The 17,260-nt window shown below is 38.9% G+C and overlaps 1 protein-coding gene across 3 annotated transcripts in view; it reads left to right on the top strand.

Moving 5' to 3' along the window:
- The window catches only part of YEATS2 (YEATS domain containing 2), a 68,529-nt gene extending 57,294 nt beyond the window's left edge, over positions 1-11,235 (top strand). For all 3 annotated transcript variants that reach the window (XM_042457903.1, XM_042457902.1, XM_042457901.1), the window contains 6 exons: positions 742-821; positions 2,955-3,153; positions 7,120-7,346; positions 9,213-9,287; positions 9,649-9,722; positions 10,954-11,235. In XM_042457903.1, the coding sequence (XP_042313837.1) occupies positions 742-821; positions 2,955-3,153; positions 7,120-7,346; positions 9,213-9,287; positions 9,649-9,722; positions 10,954-11,062 (764 nt within the window). In that variant the 3' untranslated portion in view covers positions 11,063-11,235. The remainder of the gene's footprint in view (positions 1-741; positions 822-2,954; positions 3,154-7,119; positions 7,347-9,212; positions 9,288-9,648; positions 9,723-10,953) is intronic.
- Positions 11,236-17,260: the final 6,025 nt, after the last annotated feature.

The raw sequence follows: 17,260 nt of genomic DNA, 5'->3' as shown, positions 1-17,260 counted from the left end.
GCCAGTTATATTTTTACAGCTGTATCTCATATATATATATATATATATATATATATATATATATATATATATAGCTTTAAATTGCCCTTAAAAGTATTGGATCTTGCTGGTAATTTTTTTAAAGTGAAAGGCAGTAGGAAAAGAGGGAGATCACACTACAATTAGATCGATTCAATCCAGGAAGCCATGCCCTTGAGCTTCCAAAACATAAGCAGAGCAGTTGATCACCAAGGATCTTGGGGGTCTCTTCATTCATAGGTTTGTCATAAGTCAAAGTTGACTTGATGGCAAAAAACAACAACAATCACCTTTGATGCTATGACTCAGAAAACCACCCACCCACCTACATACAAACTTACCTCCATTTTACATACCTTCTTCAGTCACCTGCTTCCAGCCCCTTGAGCTTTTCCTTGTTGCCATATTTTTTTTTCAGGGAGCCATATTCCCAAGATACTTCTAAATACACAGGATGCTACTTCTTCTACAAATACCTAAAACTCCCTCCAGTATCCTGTCAGAAGACATTTCTGTCTTCCAAACAATTCTTAGCTATTATAAGTCTGTCAATATACTTCTTGATTTAATTTTTTTAATGCCAGACTTGAGATATGTAGCCCTTTTGAGTGCTCCATGAGAATCTCATTTCCCTCTCTCCTTAAAGTTATTTTTTGAGATGATAAATTCATTTTCATTGCCATAAAAATCTAATGTTTATGATGGCTGTCCTCTGCTTTTTAGCTGAAGATGGCAATTCATTCTGTGCCAGTTCTGTGAAACAGTATTATTGCTGGAATATTGGGAAACGGAGAGCTTCTGAGGTAATCTTCTTAATGTATTCTATAAAACAGAGCTTAAACCTTGGAGGAATGTCTGCTGGAAATCTGTGCCTCTGTGGAAGGTGACCTTGATGTTTAAAATCTCCTCCAAAATACTTCTGTCGGTTTTGAAATAAAGTGTACTTTTTTAATCTAGCGCACACTTGTTTTTGTTTTTAATTTAGTGGTATTTGGATTAATGAAATGTAAACCAGAGTTCCATTTTGTAGCATCATAAAATGACATTTACTATGTCAGTGACAACATTATTCTTTCACAGTGCCTCATATCATTCTGTGGTGTTCAAGAATCAGTCTCAGTAGCCTTAAATATTGGGAATCACCTTGATGTAGTACTTAAGAGTTTTGAACCAGGATCAGGATGAGAAATCCCCACTCAACAAGGACACTTAGTTTGACCAATTTTATACTGTCAGTCTAACCTGCCCATCAGGGTTACATTGGAGGAATGGTGGAATGGAAATGAAATTAGTTAATCAGCCAGATGCCATTGCTGTATTGTAGACTGTTCTTTCCATTGGGTCTTGTATATAGGGAACAGAAAACTTCACTAAAATAAAAGGGAGGTTTGAAGAAATAGCATCAATGGAATTAAGTTCCCTGTTTGCTTTAATTTCCCCATTAGAATTTATTACTGTAGTTAACATGGTGTGGTAATGTTGACTATTCATTCATTTTTTTCTATACTTGTTTTTCTATTTTTGTTTCCTGTTTGATAAATGGCTCTTTTGTTGTGTGCAGAGGGCATCCAAACAATACTTGTCTTGTTCCCAGATGTCACAAGCTGAAATAATAAATAGGCCTCTGAAAGCAGTTCTAAATTTCTGAGCCTTTACAGAATTCAAAATCAGATTTAATTAAAGTTAGATTAGATTTATATTCTCTAGTGCCGTGTCCAGATATATTACAACCAGTACCTATTGTGTACAATTCTGATGCTTATCTTTGTAGTCAGTGGCTGGAAGTCCAGATGTGGACTGCCAAATTCCCTACATCTGGTGGAAATATAAAAAAGGGCCCCCTTAGTGGCAATTCCCAAACTCTGCGATTCCCTGCTAAAAAAAGAGACAAGGTTGACTTGTTTTTTGTCGTCCTACTGCCATATAATAACTGACTCTTTACACTATGCTTTCTTGAATGCCTTTTTTGCTAGAAAGCCAGGATATAAATTTAATTAGTTAATACATTTTATTAGTTAAATTTAGTTAATTGAAGATAGTAAATGCAATGGAAATTAAGAGTGCATGATTTGCTAATAATTGACAGACTGACTATGTATACTGCAGGGAAAACAAACCAAGAATTTCAGAACAAATGGGAAAAGGTTGGAAAAATGTAGAACTAGTGTGGAAATAATAATATGTTCAAAGATTGGCATAAAACCAGAGACCCAGGACCTTAATCTTATAATTACACTTACATATCCATATCAAAATGGAATCATGTATTAGTTAGACGTGATCTTATTATTTAATTAGGACATATGTAATAATGCAAGACAGAAGTCTATAGCATTCTTATTTTTATTTTTATTTTATTTTATTCTACTTGGAAGATAATAAATGCAAGTAATACAATTACTACTATGCCAAGACAGCATTAGTTCCCCGTGACAAAAATGCTTGTGCTTTGAATGGTGTAACTATGCACTGAGAGATGCACATTACCTTTGATGCATTAAAAGGCTAAGATTTGAGTATGTAGCACTTAGGAACCTGTTTTCTGGAGTTCCTGATTTCATCACACATCTGATTAATGGATGCTGGTCTACAATAGCTTTATTGTTGTTATGTGTCTTCAAATCATTTACAACTTATGGCAACCTATTACATTTTTCTGTGGCTGAGAGTATGTGACTCACCCAAAGTCACCCAATGGGTTTCCATAGCTGAGTGGGGAATTGAACCCTGGTATCCAGAGTCACTGTCCAATGCTCAAACTACTACACCAGCTCTCAAAACCTTATGCTACCATAAATCATGGAGCAAAACTGTTTTTTTTACAAAAGGCAACAATAGTTTCCTATATTATCATAATTGATCACATTTAAATTTATGCAAAACACTTTGATTCTAAAGCTGCCTTTTGTTCTTTCTGGCTTTTTTTCCCATTGCAGTGGCAACGAGCACTAACAATAAGAAAACTCCTCCATGAAATCATAGAAAAAAACCCCAAATTTCACAGTATTAGTCCTTTAAAAACCAAGCAAGTTGTCCAGTGGTGTCGCTCCCATGGCTATACGCCACCTGACCCAGAAACCTTTAGGAATGAAGATTCCATTGAGGATGTGCTGACACAAATAGACAGCGAGCCAGGTAAGGACTCTTAATTGCAGAACCTCAAATGGTCTGTTATGTCTTGGTGGATGATCTTCCCTCTCTTTGCCTTCAGTAAGTTATATATTAGATCCTATCCTTAGAGTTTCAACCTTAGACTCCTGCTACCAGTTTACTTCTGTCACAGACTCTTACATCTGTACTTGTGGGACAAGGTCAGGGAACCATGTTTCCCTTCTGAGATCTAGCGCAAGTTACACCATCCAGCTGCTAAACATAGCCAGGTGTCAACATTGAGCAGCAAAGCACACAGCTGAATTTGAGCAACAAACTGAGGAAACCCCAATCAAGCTCAGGTGTAGAATATTTCATAATGTTGTTTCTATAGAAAACATTACAGGCTATGGGCAAACTTGAAGTGAAAAAGATTAAAGGGATTTTCTTGCTCGAAATGGGGTTTATTTAGGTTGGTGCCCATTTACCGCTAAATTTTGGCAGTGCAGTTTGTGATGGGGAGGGAGGTTATGTGTACCAACAGCCTTCGGGTTTCCACAAGGTATTTGGATCATATGCTGCTCCACTGCAGTAAGTATTTAAAAATTTTTGTTTTGGTAAGAAGTTTTTTGTTTGTTTGTTCATTTGTGTATCATGTTGTTTTATTCTTCACTGGGCTTGAGGGTGTGTTTTGGTTGGGTTGGGGGTTGGGGGGGGCCTGGTGGATTGAGACCAAGTCTGTAGTAATATACTGTCTTCATAGGCATAGGTGCCCTACCAGGAAAAAAGGAAATGGCAATTCAAAAACCTAGCTGTGTCTGACCTTGACAAATTCAATCACATATTACACTATGAGCCACTTTCCTTGATGTGATTACTTCAGCACAGAATCTAGATGTTCTCACATGCACAGTTTGTGTATATATGCAAATAAAACATTCTGTTACTGATTCACTTTGTAGCTCTTCCTAATTCATCAGGCTTAGGAGCCAGGAAACAGTGCTTCATAAAATATGTAATGGCTATAATTGGTTTTATTACAGGGTCAGATTGAAACACTAAACTGCCAAAAGCAAAGCAGCCAGCAGCACCTTCTGTCCACCCAAGTCAACGTGCATATTAGATAATCCAAGTTATGTTGGCCTTTAAAGCAGCAAATACAACACTCCATCTACTACTAGGGCACAGTGAGCCATATAGACCTGCCTTCCTTTCTAAATCTTTTCAGTTCAGCGTAGCATGATTTTGTTCCGTTCTAGTTACTGACAGTGCAGTCTTACATATGACTACTCAAAAATTAATTGATTTTAATGGGGTTTCCTCCAAGTAAGTGTGTACAGCAGTGCAAATCATCCTGCCCTCCAGATATTGTTGTACTGTAATTCTCATCATTCCTCACTGTGGGCTGTGCTGGCTAGGCCTGCTGGGAGTTGCATTGCAGTAACAGTTGGAAGGCCACATGACCCCTTTCCCTAGTATGCAGGATTCCTTCTTAAATTGCTTTTACTAAGTTTTGCTATTTTTCTATTGTTTGACCAGAATATTTGATATGCATTTAAGATAAGGGCTTTATTTGTTGAGAAGGGGCAGGTTTTAAATGGCAGTAAGATTAGAAAGTAAAGAATTTATTTTAATAGATAAAGCATCTGCTTTGAGGCTCCTAGCACTACCGTTCAAAAGATGTGGAAAACAGCATTGTCTGGCTTACCTTTCCACAGTAAAATTCCATGGATGAGGCAGAGCAATTGCATGAGAGAAGCAACAAGGGAGTGATACAAATACTGTAATGCTTTCTGGCTGAGTTGTTTGTGTTTTTTTTCTTGGTTCAGTCTGAACCTACAGAAGTGGAAGTACTATCACGTCTGACTGGAAATCACCTGACATAATAAAAAGCAGTAAATGAAAAAGAGCAAGGTCTGGTTATGGCTTTTGCAGACAACTTCTGTACTGCCTGATACATAAAGTCTAGAGCATTTCACAGTACTGTACTGTTATTGTAGGAAATGTCACATGCTCAGGCTGTAGGCAAACTTGAAATGAATTAACACAAAAGGCAGCATGACTCTACTGTGACCCACTGCTCTTGCTGTAAGCACGACTTGTGATGTAGATACTTGAAGTGTGTTCTTGTTGGCCTCTAGTAGAACTTTGCAATGTTAACATTTTAGGCCATTTTAAACAGCTTCAGAAGAAACATTCACTCTAAAAAGAAGAGGCCAGATTTTTATTTTTATCACTTACATAGTTTCTCTGATTTCCCAGAGGACAGAATAGTATGGAAGAAAAAAGAAGAGAAGTTCTTTATTATTTGCTTACTCTGTATATGTACTGTGTGTCTTATGTCTGGAGTTTTTGGATAATTTTTCTGTTTGTTATTGCTGGGAAAAGTCCATGATATGCACAAATTTGCAGCCAAAGGCAGTTTACTCTCAGATACATATATTGAGATTAGGTCACATTTTTTAAAAAAATAAATTTTATTGAATTAAAAAAACAACAATTTACATACCATACAAGCCGTAAATTACACATAATACACACGTACAGTACAAATGATACAAATATTTATACATATATCCCTAAATAACAAACAGTACACTTGTTCCTTAGACAACAATTTAAAATCAAACAACAATTAACATAAAAAATGACTTCCTGGAGTTTACCAATACACTCATTCTTATCAGTTTGCAGGTATTTAAAGATAATTTTTTCTACTACTTTTTTGATTAATAAAGGAATTAGATTTTGCTTTTACATCAGGTTAACATATAAATTTATACGATTAGGTCACATACCAGCAAAAGGGCCCAAGCTCGACTCAGGCTTGCATCCTTCCGAGGTCGCTAAAATGAGTACCCAGACTGTTGGGGGCAAATTAGCTTACTTGCTATTAGCTTACTTGCTGTTCACCGCTATGATCTTTGGAATAGTGGTATATAAATAAAACAAATTATAAAATTATTATTTTTAACGTTATTGCCCAATTCTTTATAAGCAAAACAAATATATTACCGTAACAAATGCCAAAACTGGAAGTATTCACTCTTCCTCTTCTCTCTTTCTCTGCCTCTCCCCTGTTGCCATGCGGGCATCCAAATACTAGGTGATCACATTTTAATTTTGAAAATGTACATTGTAATATCAGTTCTAAAAATTTGAAAAACATGCTGGCGCACACTACTTGATTGCTCCAGTTTGCAGCAGTAGCAGCTAAACAAACATTTGGCCCATGGTTTGTTTACTATGACATTTGAATCTGACAGCTACCAGAGAAAGAACCATAAAACAAGCCCTAGATTATTTCTCTGGCTTGTTGAGAGAGAAATAAGCTAAAACAATGGCTGTTGATGTGTTTGAATATCATAATAAACCATCAACCAAAGGCCCATGGTTAGGTTAGCTCTTCCCACTGCAAGTAGAGTTGATCAGCTAGCATGCTTCAGCATACAGTAATGCTTAATAAACCAAAATTCCTGCAATACCCTGGCTTACTGTAGAGTCTAGACATGGCAACAGTAATGACTTGCTACTAAATATCTGTCTACCACACACTGTCTAGAACTTGGAGAATGATTCTATGCTTAAAAACTCCCATCAGTGACTTTAATTATTGTTTTATATGTACCCAGTCAGTTTTTTTTCTCTGTCACAGGACTGCCTCCTGCCTCATTGCATTCTTCACACTCCACTGCCATTCCTCCTCAATTTCAATATAATTATCATTAGCCAGCATTACCAGACACTGTGCTCTGAAAATATTCATCCACACATACACAGCCTCCTTCTCTGTAATGGTTTTGTATAATACTGATGATGAGACAGCCATATACATTTATGCTGTCAGTTGAGGCCACATTCAGATATCAGGTAGCAGAATTCGGATTTATTTCTCTGTACAGATATTATGAACTATGGGCCTCTTCAGACTGTGCACATCTGTCACTAAACATTGATGTATTTAAAATCCTCTTTTCTGTCTGCTGTCTTCCTGACTGCTTCGTGGAAAAGAATGCTTATCTACATACACCACTGGGAAAGAGCTGTGTCGAAAACTAGATGAGCTGGAGCGGTTCCTCAAGCAAGAGCCCGACAATGATGAGGAAGTAGACATTCTCAACATTACTGATCCTCTGAAAATAAACATTAAAAAGGAACAAGAGGAGAAGGAAGAGGAGGAAAAATTCTACTTGGAACCTCAACCTGCATCGGAGTTTGTGCGTGAGACAGTACAGCAGGTAGAGGAAACTGTTTTTAAAAACTAAATTAAATCTGTTGTTTGTGAGTTCTGTCAGATAGCCCTCTTTACAAAATTTTGTGGAGCTTGCTGGAAGTTTCTGGACTGAGTAGCATGCCCTTTTAAGAACTTACTCCTTCTGGTTCCTAACACTGGGAGAAAGAAAGTTGTCAGGCTTAAACTGATGGTCTTATTTGAAAACAAAACATTTATACCTTATCGCTGAGAAGTCTTGAATTACATTCAGCCAGGTCAATAATTTCATAGTTTAATAAAAAATCCAGTTAGCTTGTAATGGAAACATCATGGAATACAGCACAGAGCTGACTCTTTTAACCCAGAGATCCACATACAGCTCCACTCCCCATGCCAATGGAGTTATTTTAAGCTATTCTGCATAGCACTACAGCCCATTTTCTTTAGCAGGAGCCTCTAATTAGTAGGGGCTGGATGGAAAAGTGGGAGGTGAGGAAGAGTACTTTATTCAATCTGGTTGCCCTTTCTCCTAAATCTGGAGGATATAAAATGGAGGGTAGTGTTAGGAGTGATGAATAGTCACGATGGCAATGTCACCCCAGTATTAGTGACAATATGCCTCTATATAGCAGTGAGCGGGAACACAAGCTGGAAGGTGAAGGTGCACTTGTGTCTTGCTTCTGTGCTTCCCTTGTGAAACTAGTTGGCTACTGTGAGAAAGGAATGTTGGACTAGATCAGAGGTGGGTAAAGCGAAGCCCATGTAACTCCCAGGGCCGTTTTTGTGGCCAACTGGAGTCAAATGACCCTAGATGCATGAGGAACATTTTCACCATGTTTATGGCCTCAAATGCCCCTTTTACCCCCTACAGGGCTTTTGAAGCCTTTTTTTTTTTCCATTTTTATCAGTGGGGGAGGGTGTTGCAACCCTCCAAGGTTTCGGAGGGGCTTATGTGACCCCCTTAGCCTTCCACAGTTGCCCATCTCTAGCCTGGATCTGATCTAACACAATCCCACTTCATGTTCAGATCTGTAAATAAAAATGATGAGTTACCAGTATGCGAGTTCAGTTCAACTGACATTTCTTTGTGAATAAAAGAAATATTTTTCTGTGCAATCCTAGCTGTATAAGATCTGCTTCTATTTCCAGCCCTCTGGACACAAACAACTCAGATGGTTCTAGGATGCAGAATTTGAAGCCTGCCAGTTACTCAGACATCATAAATAACTTGGCCAGCAAGCTTTTTTGAAGTAATGAGTATATAGTGCAAACATATGCACATTTTGTTTTGCGAGACTTATTTCCATGAAAGTACACATCAGCAATCTTGGAGTTTCGGAACTGAAATAAATCACCCCAAGGCCACAGTCCTATGAGTACTTGCTAAAGAGGAAGTCCCATTGACCTTGGAGCAAATTATTATTATTAATTCTAGGAGTTATTCCACTTGTTTCTTTATCAAAGATGTGTTTCATAAAATCATCGAATCGTAGAGTTGGAAGAGACCACAAGGGCCATCCAGTCCAACCCCCTGCCATGCAGGAAATCTCAATCAAAGCATCCCCGACAGATGGCCATCCAGCCTACTTAAAGACCTCCAAAGAAGAAGACTCCACCACACTCCAAGGGAGTGTGTTCCACTGTCGAACAGCCCTTACTGTCAGGAAACTGAGGTGGGATCTCTTTTCCTGCAGCTTGCATCCATTGCTCCGAGTCCTGTTCTCTGGAGCAGCAGAAAACAAGCTTGCTCCCTCCTCAATATGACAACCCTTCAAATATTTAAACAGGGCTATCATATCACTTAGCCTTCTTTTCTCCAGGCAATGTGTTTGCATAGTTTAATCATCAAAGAGTTGTAACCTTTAAATTTTTTTTTAATTTTATTTTATAGGTAGGGATTTCCTTGCAGCCTGTAGAGCTTCATAAGAATATCTATGCATCAGTAATAGAAGATATGATTTTAAAGGTAAGCTGTTTTAAAATTGTCTCATTAAGCAGATCAAATTTAGGATAATCTAAAACACAGCTTCTTTCACAAAGAATTAATCCCTTGACTTTGTATGTGCCTGCACATTCACAGTTGTAACTGATTCGCTGCTTTTTTTATTTTGCTCTTAATTTTAAGCTTTCCTGACATTATAGAATATGTGTAGGTTCTTGACGCGTGAAACAAACCAAATGTAACATAATTCTTATTGAATAAATTTGTACACAATATTCTGAGCTATGAAAAGCTCTTAGATACATTTTATAAACTATGGCTTGTGATCATTAAGAGCATCCCTTGACTTTTTATGTTCCTTTTCTTTAAAATTCATCTGTAATAGGCTACTGAACAATTTGCAAGTGACATACTAAGAAAAGCATTGGCAATTGGCTACCAAGCAGCTCCACGTAACAGGTATGCTTATTTAGTTTTCACTTTTCCTTTGTAGATCAAGAGTAGGCAAACCTTTTTGTACTTGTTAGAGGCATGTGATCCTAATAGTTGTAGCTGAAGGCAACCTTTCCCCCATGCACTATTGTCTTCTCACTGACAACCAGATTGGTGCTGGGAACATCTTTTCCAGACACCACTCAGTGATGTGTTAAAGTAAGGAGATGCATGGCTTAAATAGGGGGGTGGCATGTGAGAATGATTCTCCCTGTACACTGTTTTTCTTTCCCTCAGTTGCAATATCTGTATAGTAGCCTGTCAAGAAAGCATAAATCTTTATGAAGTTCAGTTTTGTATAATTTAACCATTTTTTGTCACTATTGAAAAAAAATACTTTTCAAGGAGCATTGGCAGTTCAAGATTCATTCTGTAAAAACATTCCACAGTTTTTATGCAGAAAATCAAATAAGTCCTGAATCTTGAAGAAGCTTATCTCACCAGGTTATTTACAAATATTCTTTCCATCTGTAGTACGGAAGAAACAGGAAAAAGGTGACTGTTCCCAGCAAAATCACATGCTAGCCAGCATATCAAGCAGCTAGTAGGCTAGGGAACAATATGACTGAGCCAGTAAGTAAGGCATACTAGGACAACTCTGACCATGCATCTGCTTCTCAATACAGTATCAAGTCCCACTGCCCCCAGCCCATCAAACACATAAGTAGCAGGCCTGCCAAGGGAGATCAAAGAGCACAGGCACACACATCTTGCAGCAAGGGTGAGAGATTCAGGTTGCCCAATACCATCACTGGAATTGCATGTGAGGTCAGAAGGGGAAACTCAGTAAAGAATATTGAGAAAGATTTTTTTTACTCAGCCTGTTCATACAGAATCTTGACTTCTGCTTGTTAATCATATGTGTATGTTGGCTTACCATCAACCAGCTTTAGTTTTGTTAACAACCATTTTCATGGAAATTGCCTCTATTCATACTCTGCATTTGATTGCCTTATGATCCCACCTATTACAGTCCACCATCAGCACCCAAGCAACTAGTTGTTGCCATTGGAGGAAACACTTCATGCTTCTGATGCATCCATGAAAGCTTGGTCCATATCAATATTACAATAAGACTGTGGTTCTTGTAAATGTTGATTCCATTTATAAGTGCTGCACAGAGAATTGACTATTTGCATTCCATTTGGAATATTCTCTCTCTCTCTCTCTCTCTCTCTCTCTCTCTCTCGTCCTCTAGGAATCCAAGAGAGATCACAGTGATGAATATTCACCAAGCCATCTGTAACATTCCCTATCTGGACTTTCTCACAAACAAGCATATGGGAATCCTGAGTGATGAACAGTGATCTGAACTGTAAAGGCATTAATACTGTTCCAGTTGTTTCTAAATACATATTTGAAGTGTTGCAGGTTGGTTTACCTAGAATCAACAGTGGACAAAGTGGGCCACAGACAGCCTCCCTGCCATGTTCATGCCCCCCACCCTCAAAAAATGAAGAGGGGTTTTTTTCCCCCAAAGGGGGGAAGGCCCCCCCCCCCCCCCCCGGCCTCAAATTTTGGGCAACATTTTGGCCTCCTCTCACTTTTTAAGCCTATTGAGTTCCTGTTGGACTGCGCCTCTTATCATATGAGCCAGTAAGCCTTTCTTCAAAACAAGTAAGCATAATAGGAAATCTAATCATTTCCTGCTTTGAAAAAAAGCTTTGATGAAATTGCCTGAAAATATGGTGAAATGACCAGTAGCAGTCCCTCTACCCAATGCATGGGAGTGCTTTTTGACTCTTCGGGGGCAAAACAATAAAATGAAGAAATATATATTTTTTTAAACTCCCTATAATCCAGCAAGGAACCAATGTTATCTCCCAGCAACTGGCAAGTGCCATCCCTATCTTCAATTAATGCCACAAATTAAGGAAAAATATGGTTGATTATTTTTCCTTTGTAAATTACCTTTTACCAGAAGAGTATCAACCTTTTTTCCAATCTGTCCAAGATTTTGCTGACTGATTTTATTAATAATTGCTTCTAAACCAACTTGCTGTGATGCTTATGATAATACATTAGATCATGGTCTAGATTACTGGAGTTGAATTTTAGCATAATAATTATTCATTATGCAGCCTCTTGCTAATGTAATCCAGTTAATAAAAGCTTCCCTAACTCTCTCTGGAAACTAGCTGCCTCCAGTGTTGAGATGAAAAGCATTGTGATAAACAATGGGATGGCTTGGACATAATGCTAAACCATATGTTGCACTGAAGAAATAAAAACAGCCTAACTCTTCTCTGAGTAGGATGTTTATTCCTTCCCCTAGCACAGGTTGAAGAAGTTCAGAATCTTTCACATCATAAGAATCAAGCTGGATTAAACCATAGGCCTATTGAGTCAAGCATTTCTTTTCCCATAGTGGCCAACCAGTTTCCTATGAAAGCCTGTAAAGAAGGCATCAGTTTAATAGCACCCTCCTGCTTGTATTCCCCAGATATAATACATTCTCTTTTAATGAGCTGCAGTTTGCATGTTATATGAAACCAAAAAAGCAGGTTGCATCTTAACTAGGATTACCGGAAACAAGATTAACCACAGTTTAACTGTAGTTTAGCACAGCTCCATGACACTGAAGGCTAATCTAAAATGAAATCAAACATTTCGTCTTCTTGTGTCCATGCCATACTGAAGCTGGGTGGGGTTGGTGTTAGGCTTGTTCTGGTCTGGTGAGAAGACTTATTCTGGTCTAAATGCCATCAGTAGGCAGTTTAGACAGGTACACAAAGAAGCAGAAAAACTGTTATGGTGAAAGATGACAAGCTAGACCTAGCAAATTCTCAGAAGTCTGTCTGCTGTAGGCTGGGAACTTATTCAATATGACTAAGAGGAAATCAGCTGTTATAAGGAAATGGCTGAATAACTTCATGTCACTTGCTTGGTTTGTTTTTTATAATGCAAGTAATAATTATCTGTCTTGTTTCTTTAGAGCTGCCAAAGGCTGAGATTCTTGGCCAGCAAAAATATAATTAAAAAAAGGAATCAGAAAAGGAAACTTTTTCTTATAATTACTCTATCTGCTCAAATCTTAATTATTTTGCTTGCTGATTTTAATATCTCAAATTGTGTAGAGCCATTCCAAATCTTGTGAATTCCTGACTAGGAATTACTTAGCCTACATTAATACAGCCATTTTGGAAAAGTATTTTCCCAAGGAGAGTTTCCTTCAAGATCTGCCAGTTTTCATGAGTGTGATTCCTAACATTGTTGGGGGAGTAGGAACTCTTTAACATTTGAAGTGCTGATATCCCCCCAGACATACCTGGAATTTGGGTGGGGTTATTCTACATGTTGTGTTACTCCCCCTTTGTCTTCATAGTTCACCTTCTATGCTTGCTTTACTGAAATGTATGTATGGGGGGAAGGAAGTAACCCAGGTGCTTAAAAAAAGTTAATCTCTGGTACATTCGACATGGTTGGAAAGGACAGGATTAAATTTTCCTTTCATGTCCAGAACACTGCATGCCCTTCACTGGCATGCAGCCATGCAGATGGCAGTAGTTCCATGAAGGAACTAAGGCACTGGGGAAATAGGATGGTCAGGGCAAGAAGACTTTGGCAGGCCTTAGTCCCCACTGCTGCACACCCCTCAAAACAACTTCAATCACCAGTTTAATGCAAAATTTGCCCCTCTGTGCTTTCTTTGGAATAAAACAAACAGAAAAAGCCCTGTTTATACTACATATTTAATGTAACATGTTGTTTGACCCTCACTAACAAATTCATTAACCTTTAACTTGGTCCTCTTAAAACTGAATCTGTTCTCAAGTAGACCTATAGGAGGGAATTCTGAATGAAGCATGAGTTCATTAATATTGACATCAGTTTGACAGAGGCTTCTGCAAAGGAGGCTATTGTTTGATGGAAAGGAGCATGGCTTAGAAAAGTTCATTTTTTGGATCACAGCTCCCAAAATCTCCAAGGAGGTTTCTAGGAGCTACAGAATTGTTGTTGTTGTTTTAAAAAAGAATTTCACAAGTTATAGAAGTGGAAAACTATTCCATCAGATTTTAGCATGCCAGATTTGCTTTCATTTGGACTTCTCTGAGAATGAGACATGTTTGTTCAGTAGATACTCTACTAGGATTTCTATTAACAAGTCTTTTCAGTGAGGCCGCAGTAAAAAAAAAGCCTGCTGCCCCCACAGAAGCTTCTTTTAGATGAATTTAAGAATACTTGTTGTTTACACTGATTCTTGTCTTAAACTGGGGATACAAAACATGCAAACCTTCAGATTTTGTTGGCTAGCAGGTTCCAGCAGCCAAGGCAGCATAGCCATTGGTGAGAAATGCTGGGAATTGCATTCCTGGAAGGCCACGATTCCCACCCCTGACACAAACTCTCTACATCATCTGTATTATAATGTATAATCATGTAATATACATTTATAATAAATTTTCTTTATTAAACATGGTGGGGCTCAGTATGTTTCCCCCCCCTCTTTGAGTCAAGTGATTTTTGTACATCTGCTGTGTAGACTGGAAGGGGGAGGAGATTGACAGCTGTCATGCTGGTGCAAAGCTGTTTTGTGCTGTTGTCATTCCCATTTCTATCTAAAAGGATCACATCCCAAAGCAAATTTCTGCCTTCAAATGCACTGTAGATGTTTGTGAGGATAGAGATGTCCTATGAAGGAAGATCAAAAGTCAGCCATTCAAGGGAAATGCTGTCCAGTGGAGTTCTGAATCATTCTTGCCCTCTTTCAATTTATCTAACAAATATTTAAAATACCAACACAGGAAAATGCCCCCAATGCCAACCCAGAAAGGTTTGAAATACTTTTCTTAATTGCCTGTACCTATTGATGCTTTGTCACGCTGTTTACCAGCAAAAGATATGTACAGTATTCATTTTTAATGCTCTGAATTGGTGTAATTCTAAACATTCGGTCAAAACCCTACATGCATAGATACTCAAGTAATATTTCTAGTTGGAAAGAGAACTATATTATTTGGCAAGATTAGAAAGAACCTAGACACAGAAAGGGAATCACTATCTTGGACATCGTATCAAGCAATTTCTGGGGATGTTTTTCTATTGAATAAGAATCATCTGTTCTGGCAGCAGCAAGGAAGAGCTATGGAGAAACTCAGAGGGGGAAATGTCCATATTCATAGTGTATACAGTTTACAAAATTCCACCTGATTATTCAGCTCTGTGCAATTCCTTCCCCTTTATCCCTCAACTATGACGATTCAGTGTATGTAGTCTTCTCTCTTGAGCTGAGGAAATAGCTTGGCTTTAAATAAAATGTTTCTCTTTTTCCCTTATCTCTATGGTTTTTCCCCTTAACTCCACTTTGTGAATATCAATAGTAGAAAAAGGTCAGTTGCAATAGTACTAAACAGTAGTGAAGCCTGTGCAATGTGTGTTGCCACAGCAACCAACTGCCACCACAAAAAACGAGATAAGGAATGGATTCTAGGAAAGTTATGTAGTTGATGGAGACATCTTGGGATTGCTTTGTGCATTATAAATAATGTGAGGCATTTGGCTCCAGCATCATGTGCAGTCATTGCAGTTTGTACACATGCAGTTTAGTTGGTCACACTTTTCCAAGTATTTATACTTACACACCGTGTTTGGTCCACCTACTGCGTGGGGACCTTATTATTGTTGATTTAAACTGTGGACTCCCCTTCTTTCCATATTTACAGCTGTAGCCTGTACTCAACCTGAGCTTCCCCAAAGAAATGGGCTGCCTCTGGAGTGTGTTTCAGTTTTTAAACTGGGACTGGATGTCCATCTGTCAGGAGCACTTTGATTCTATATTCCTGCTTAGCAAGAGGGTTGGAGTAGTCTCTTCCAACTCTATGAATTCTATGAAAGGCAACATGACAGTGTTTTTACAAGTCTCTTTCCTCCTTTTAAGGCAAAGAGACCCTCTGTTGGGAGTCCCTCCTTTGAATTTTAAAACTTGTAGCCTCTTGAACCCTACTGTTCCCAAAGAGTGATTAGGTCTTTTCTCTATAGATGCACCTGTCCTGGAGGCGGATCCTGGTGGTCCAGCATTGGCTGGGAAATATGTCAGGTTGGTGTAGCTGCTTGTATCACCACTATTACATATGAGTAAGGTTCCTGGGGTGTGTTTCACCCAGTGAAGCCTGTCCATCTGGCTACCTGTCTACTTTACTTTCTCCCTATCCATTAAATCCTCCTTCCAGCCAGTTCTTGCAAAGTAGCAAACTACAGCTCCCCCCTCATCCAGCTGATTACCCTGCTCAGGTGAGTTACCATTATATTCTGGATTATTGCTGGCTCTCCTGGTCACCCTGGCCTGACATAGGAAGTTATGTCTTTCCAGGTTTCCTCAAGTGTGCTACAAGTTCTACCCTGGTGAGTTCCTCTAGCTTCTTACACACTGACACACACTACTGTAAAATCATATATAAATCACTCAGCAGGATTTCTGAAGAGGTTCCCTCCTAAAACAGGAAGAGTAATCTGTGATTCTACCATGTTATTGGACCTCAGCTCCACTATATGAATCTGGTTCTGCCAAGCTCATTCTGGTGTATCAGTGTACTCAAGATGGAGATGCAGGGCTCTTATAGCACCAACAGATGCAGACCAGAGGTACACAATATGCTCCTGCACCACCATATGATATCGTCAGAACTGTCCATTTTCCCAGTCTATAATGAGGCTGCAAGGGCTCCCCTACTCAGTCCAGAGCCCAATTTAGCAGTTTAGATTGGATGAACAAACCTGCCAGTTCATGGAGCTTTCTGCATTCTAGTCTATGCTATATGTCTTCTGCTTATACAGCAAGGATTGTGTGTGCACTCAAACCATGCAAAGTAGGGAGAGACATGAAAAAGAGAAAGAAAAGTTATCCGTTGCAGGTAAGCACAACCCCCTTCCCCATGCCCTCAAGGCACTGCATGAGAGACTAAGAGTGTTCTGAAGGCTCAGAATGAAAATACAGCTGCACTGACGCCCACAGCTAAAGAGCATAAGAAATGGTAAAAGTAAAATACAGCAACGAGGAATGTGATGGGCACTAGGTGGACAGAATCACAGAGATTAGAGTGCTGCTTACTAGCTAAATCTAGAAGAAAAGCATAAATCTGCAGGAAAGAAAGAAATGTGTACAGTTCTGTTGTGTGCTTTCAAGCCATTTCCAACATGGCAGCCCTGTCATGGGGTTTTCTTGGCAAGTTTCTTCAGTAGGGGTTTTCCATTGCCATCCTCTGAGGCCAAAAGTTTGACTTCCCCAAGGTCATCCAGTTCTGTCACATCACACCTTTTCTCCCCAGCCCAAGAGTTGTCATTGGAGTGTGTGGGTAAGATCCTTGCCCAAGATTAGAAGCTGGAGCTCTCACAGTGCAAAGGCCAGCTTCCCCCTTCCCCATAATCCCACCCTATATAATTTAGCTGGACACATTCAGTCTAATTCCCACTGCACCATGTTTGGTTTGAAATGCTCTGGACTGAGCCAACCCATTCCTTAATCCGCCAAATTCATTTCAGAATTTGTGAATTTGGCTGCAAAATAC

Source organism: Sceloporus undulatus, chromosome 3 (assembly GCF_019175285.1).
Source record: "Sceloporus undulatus isolate JIND9_A2432 ecotype Alabama chromosome 3, SceUnd_v1.1, whole genome shotgun sequence".
Classification (NCBI taxonomy): domain Eukaryota; kingdom Metazoa; phylum Chordata; class Lepidosauria; order Squamata; family Phrynosomatidae; genus Sceloporus; species Sceloporus undulatus.
Note: the sequence above shows the minus strand (reverse complement) of the source record. Positions and strands in the feature narration are given on the sequence as shown.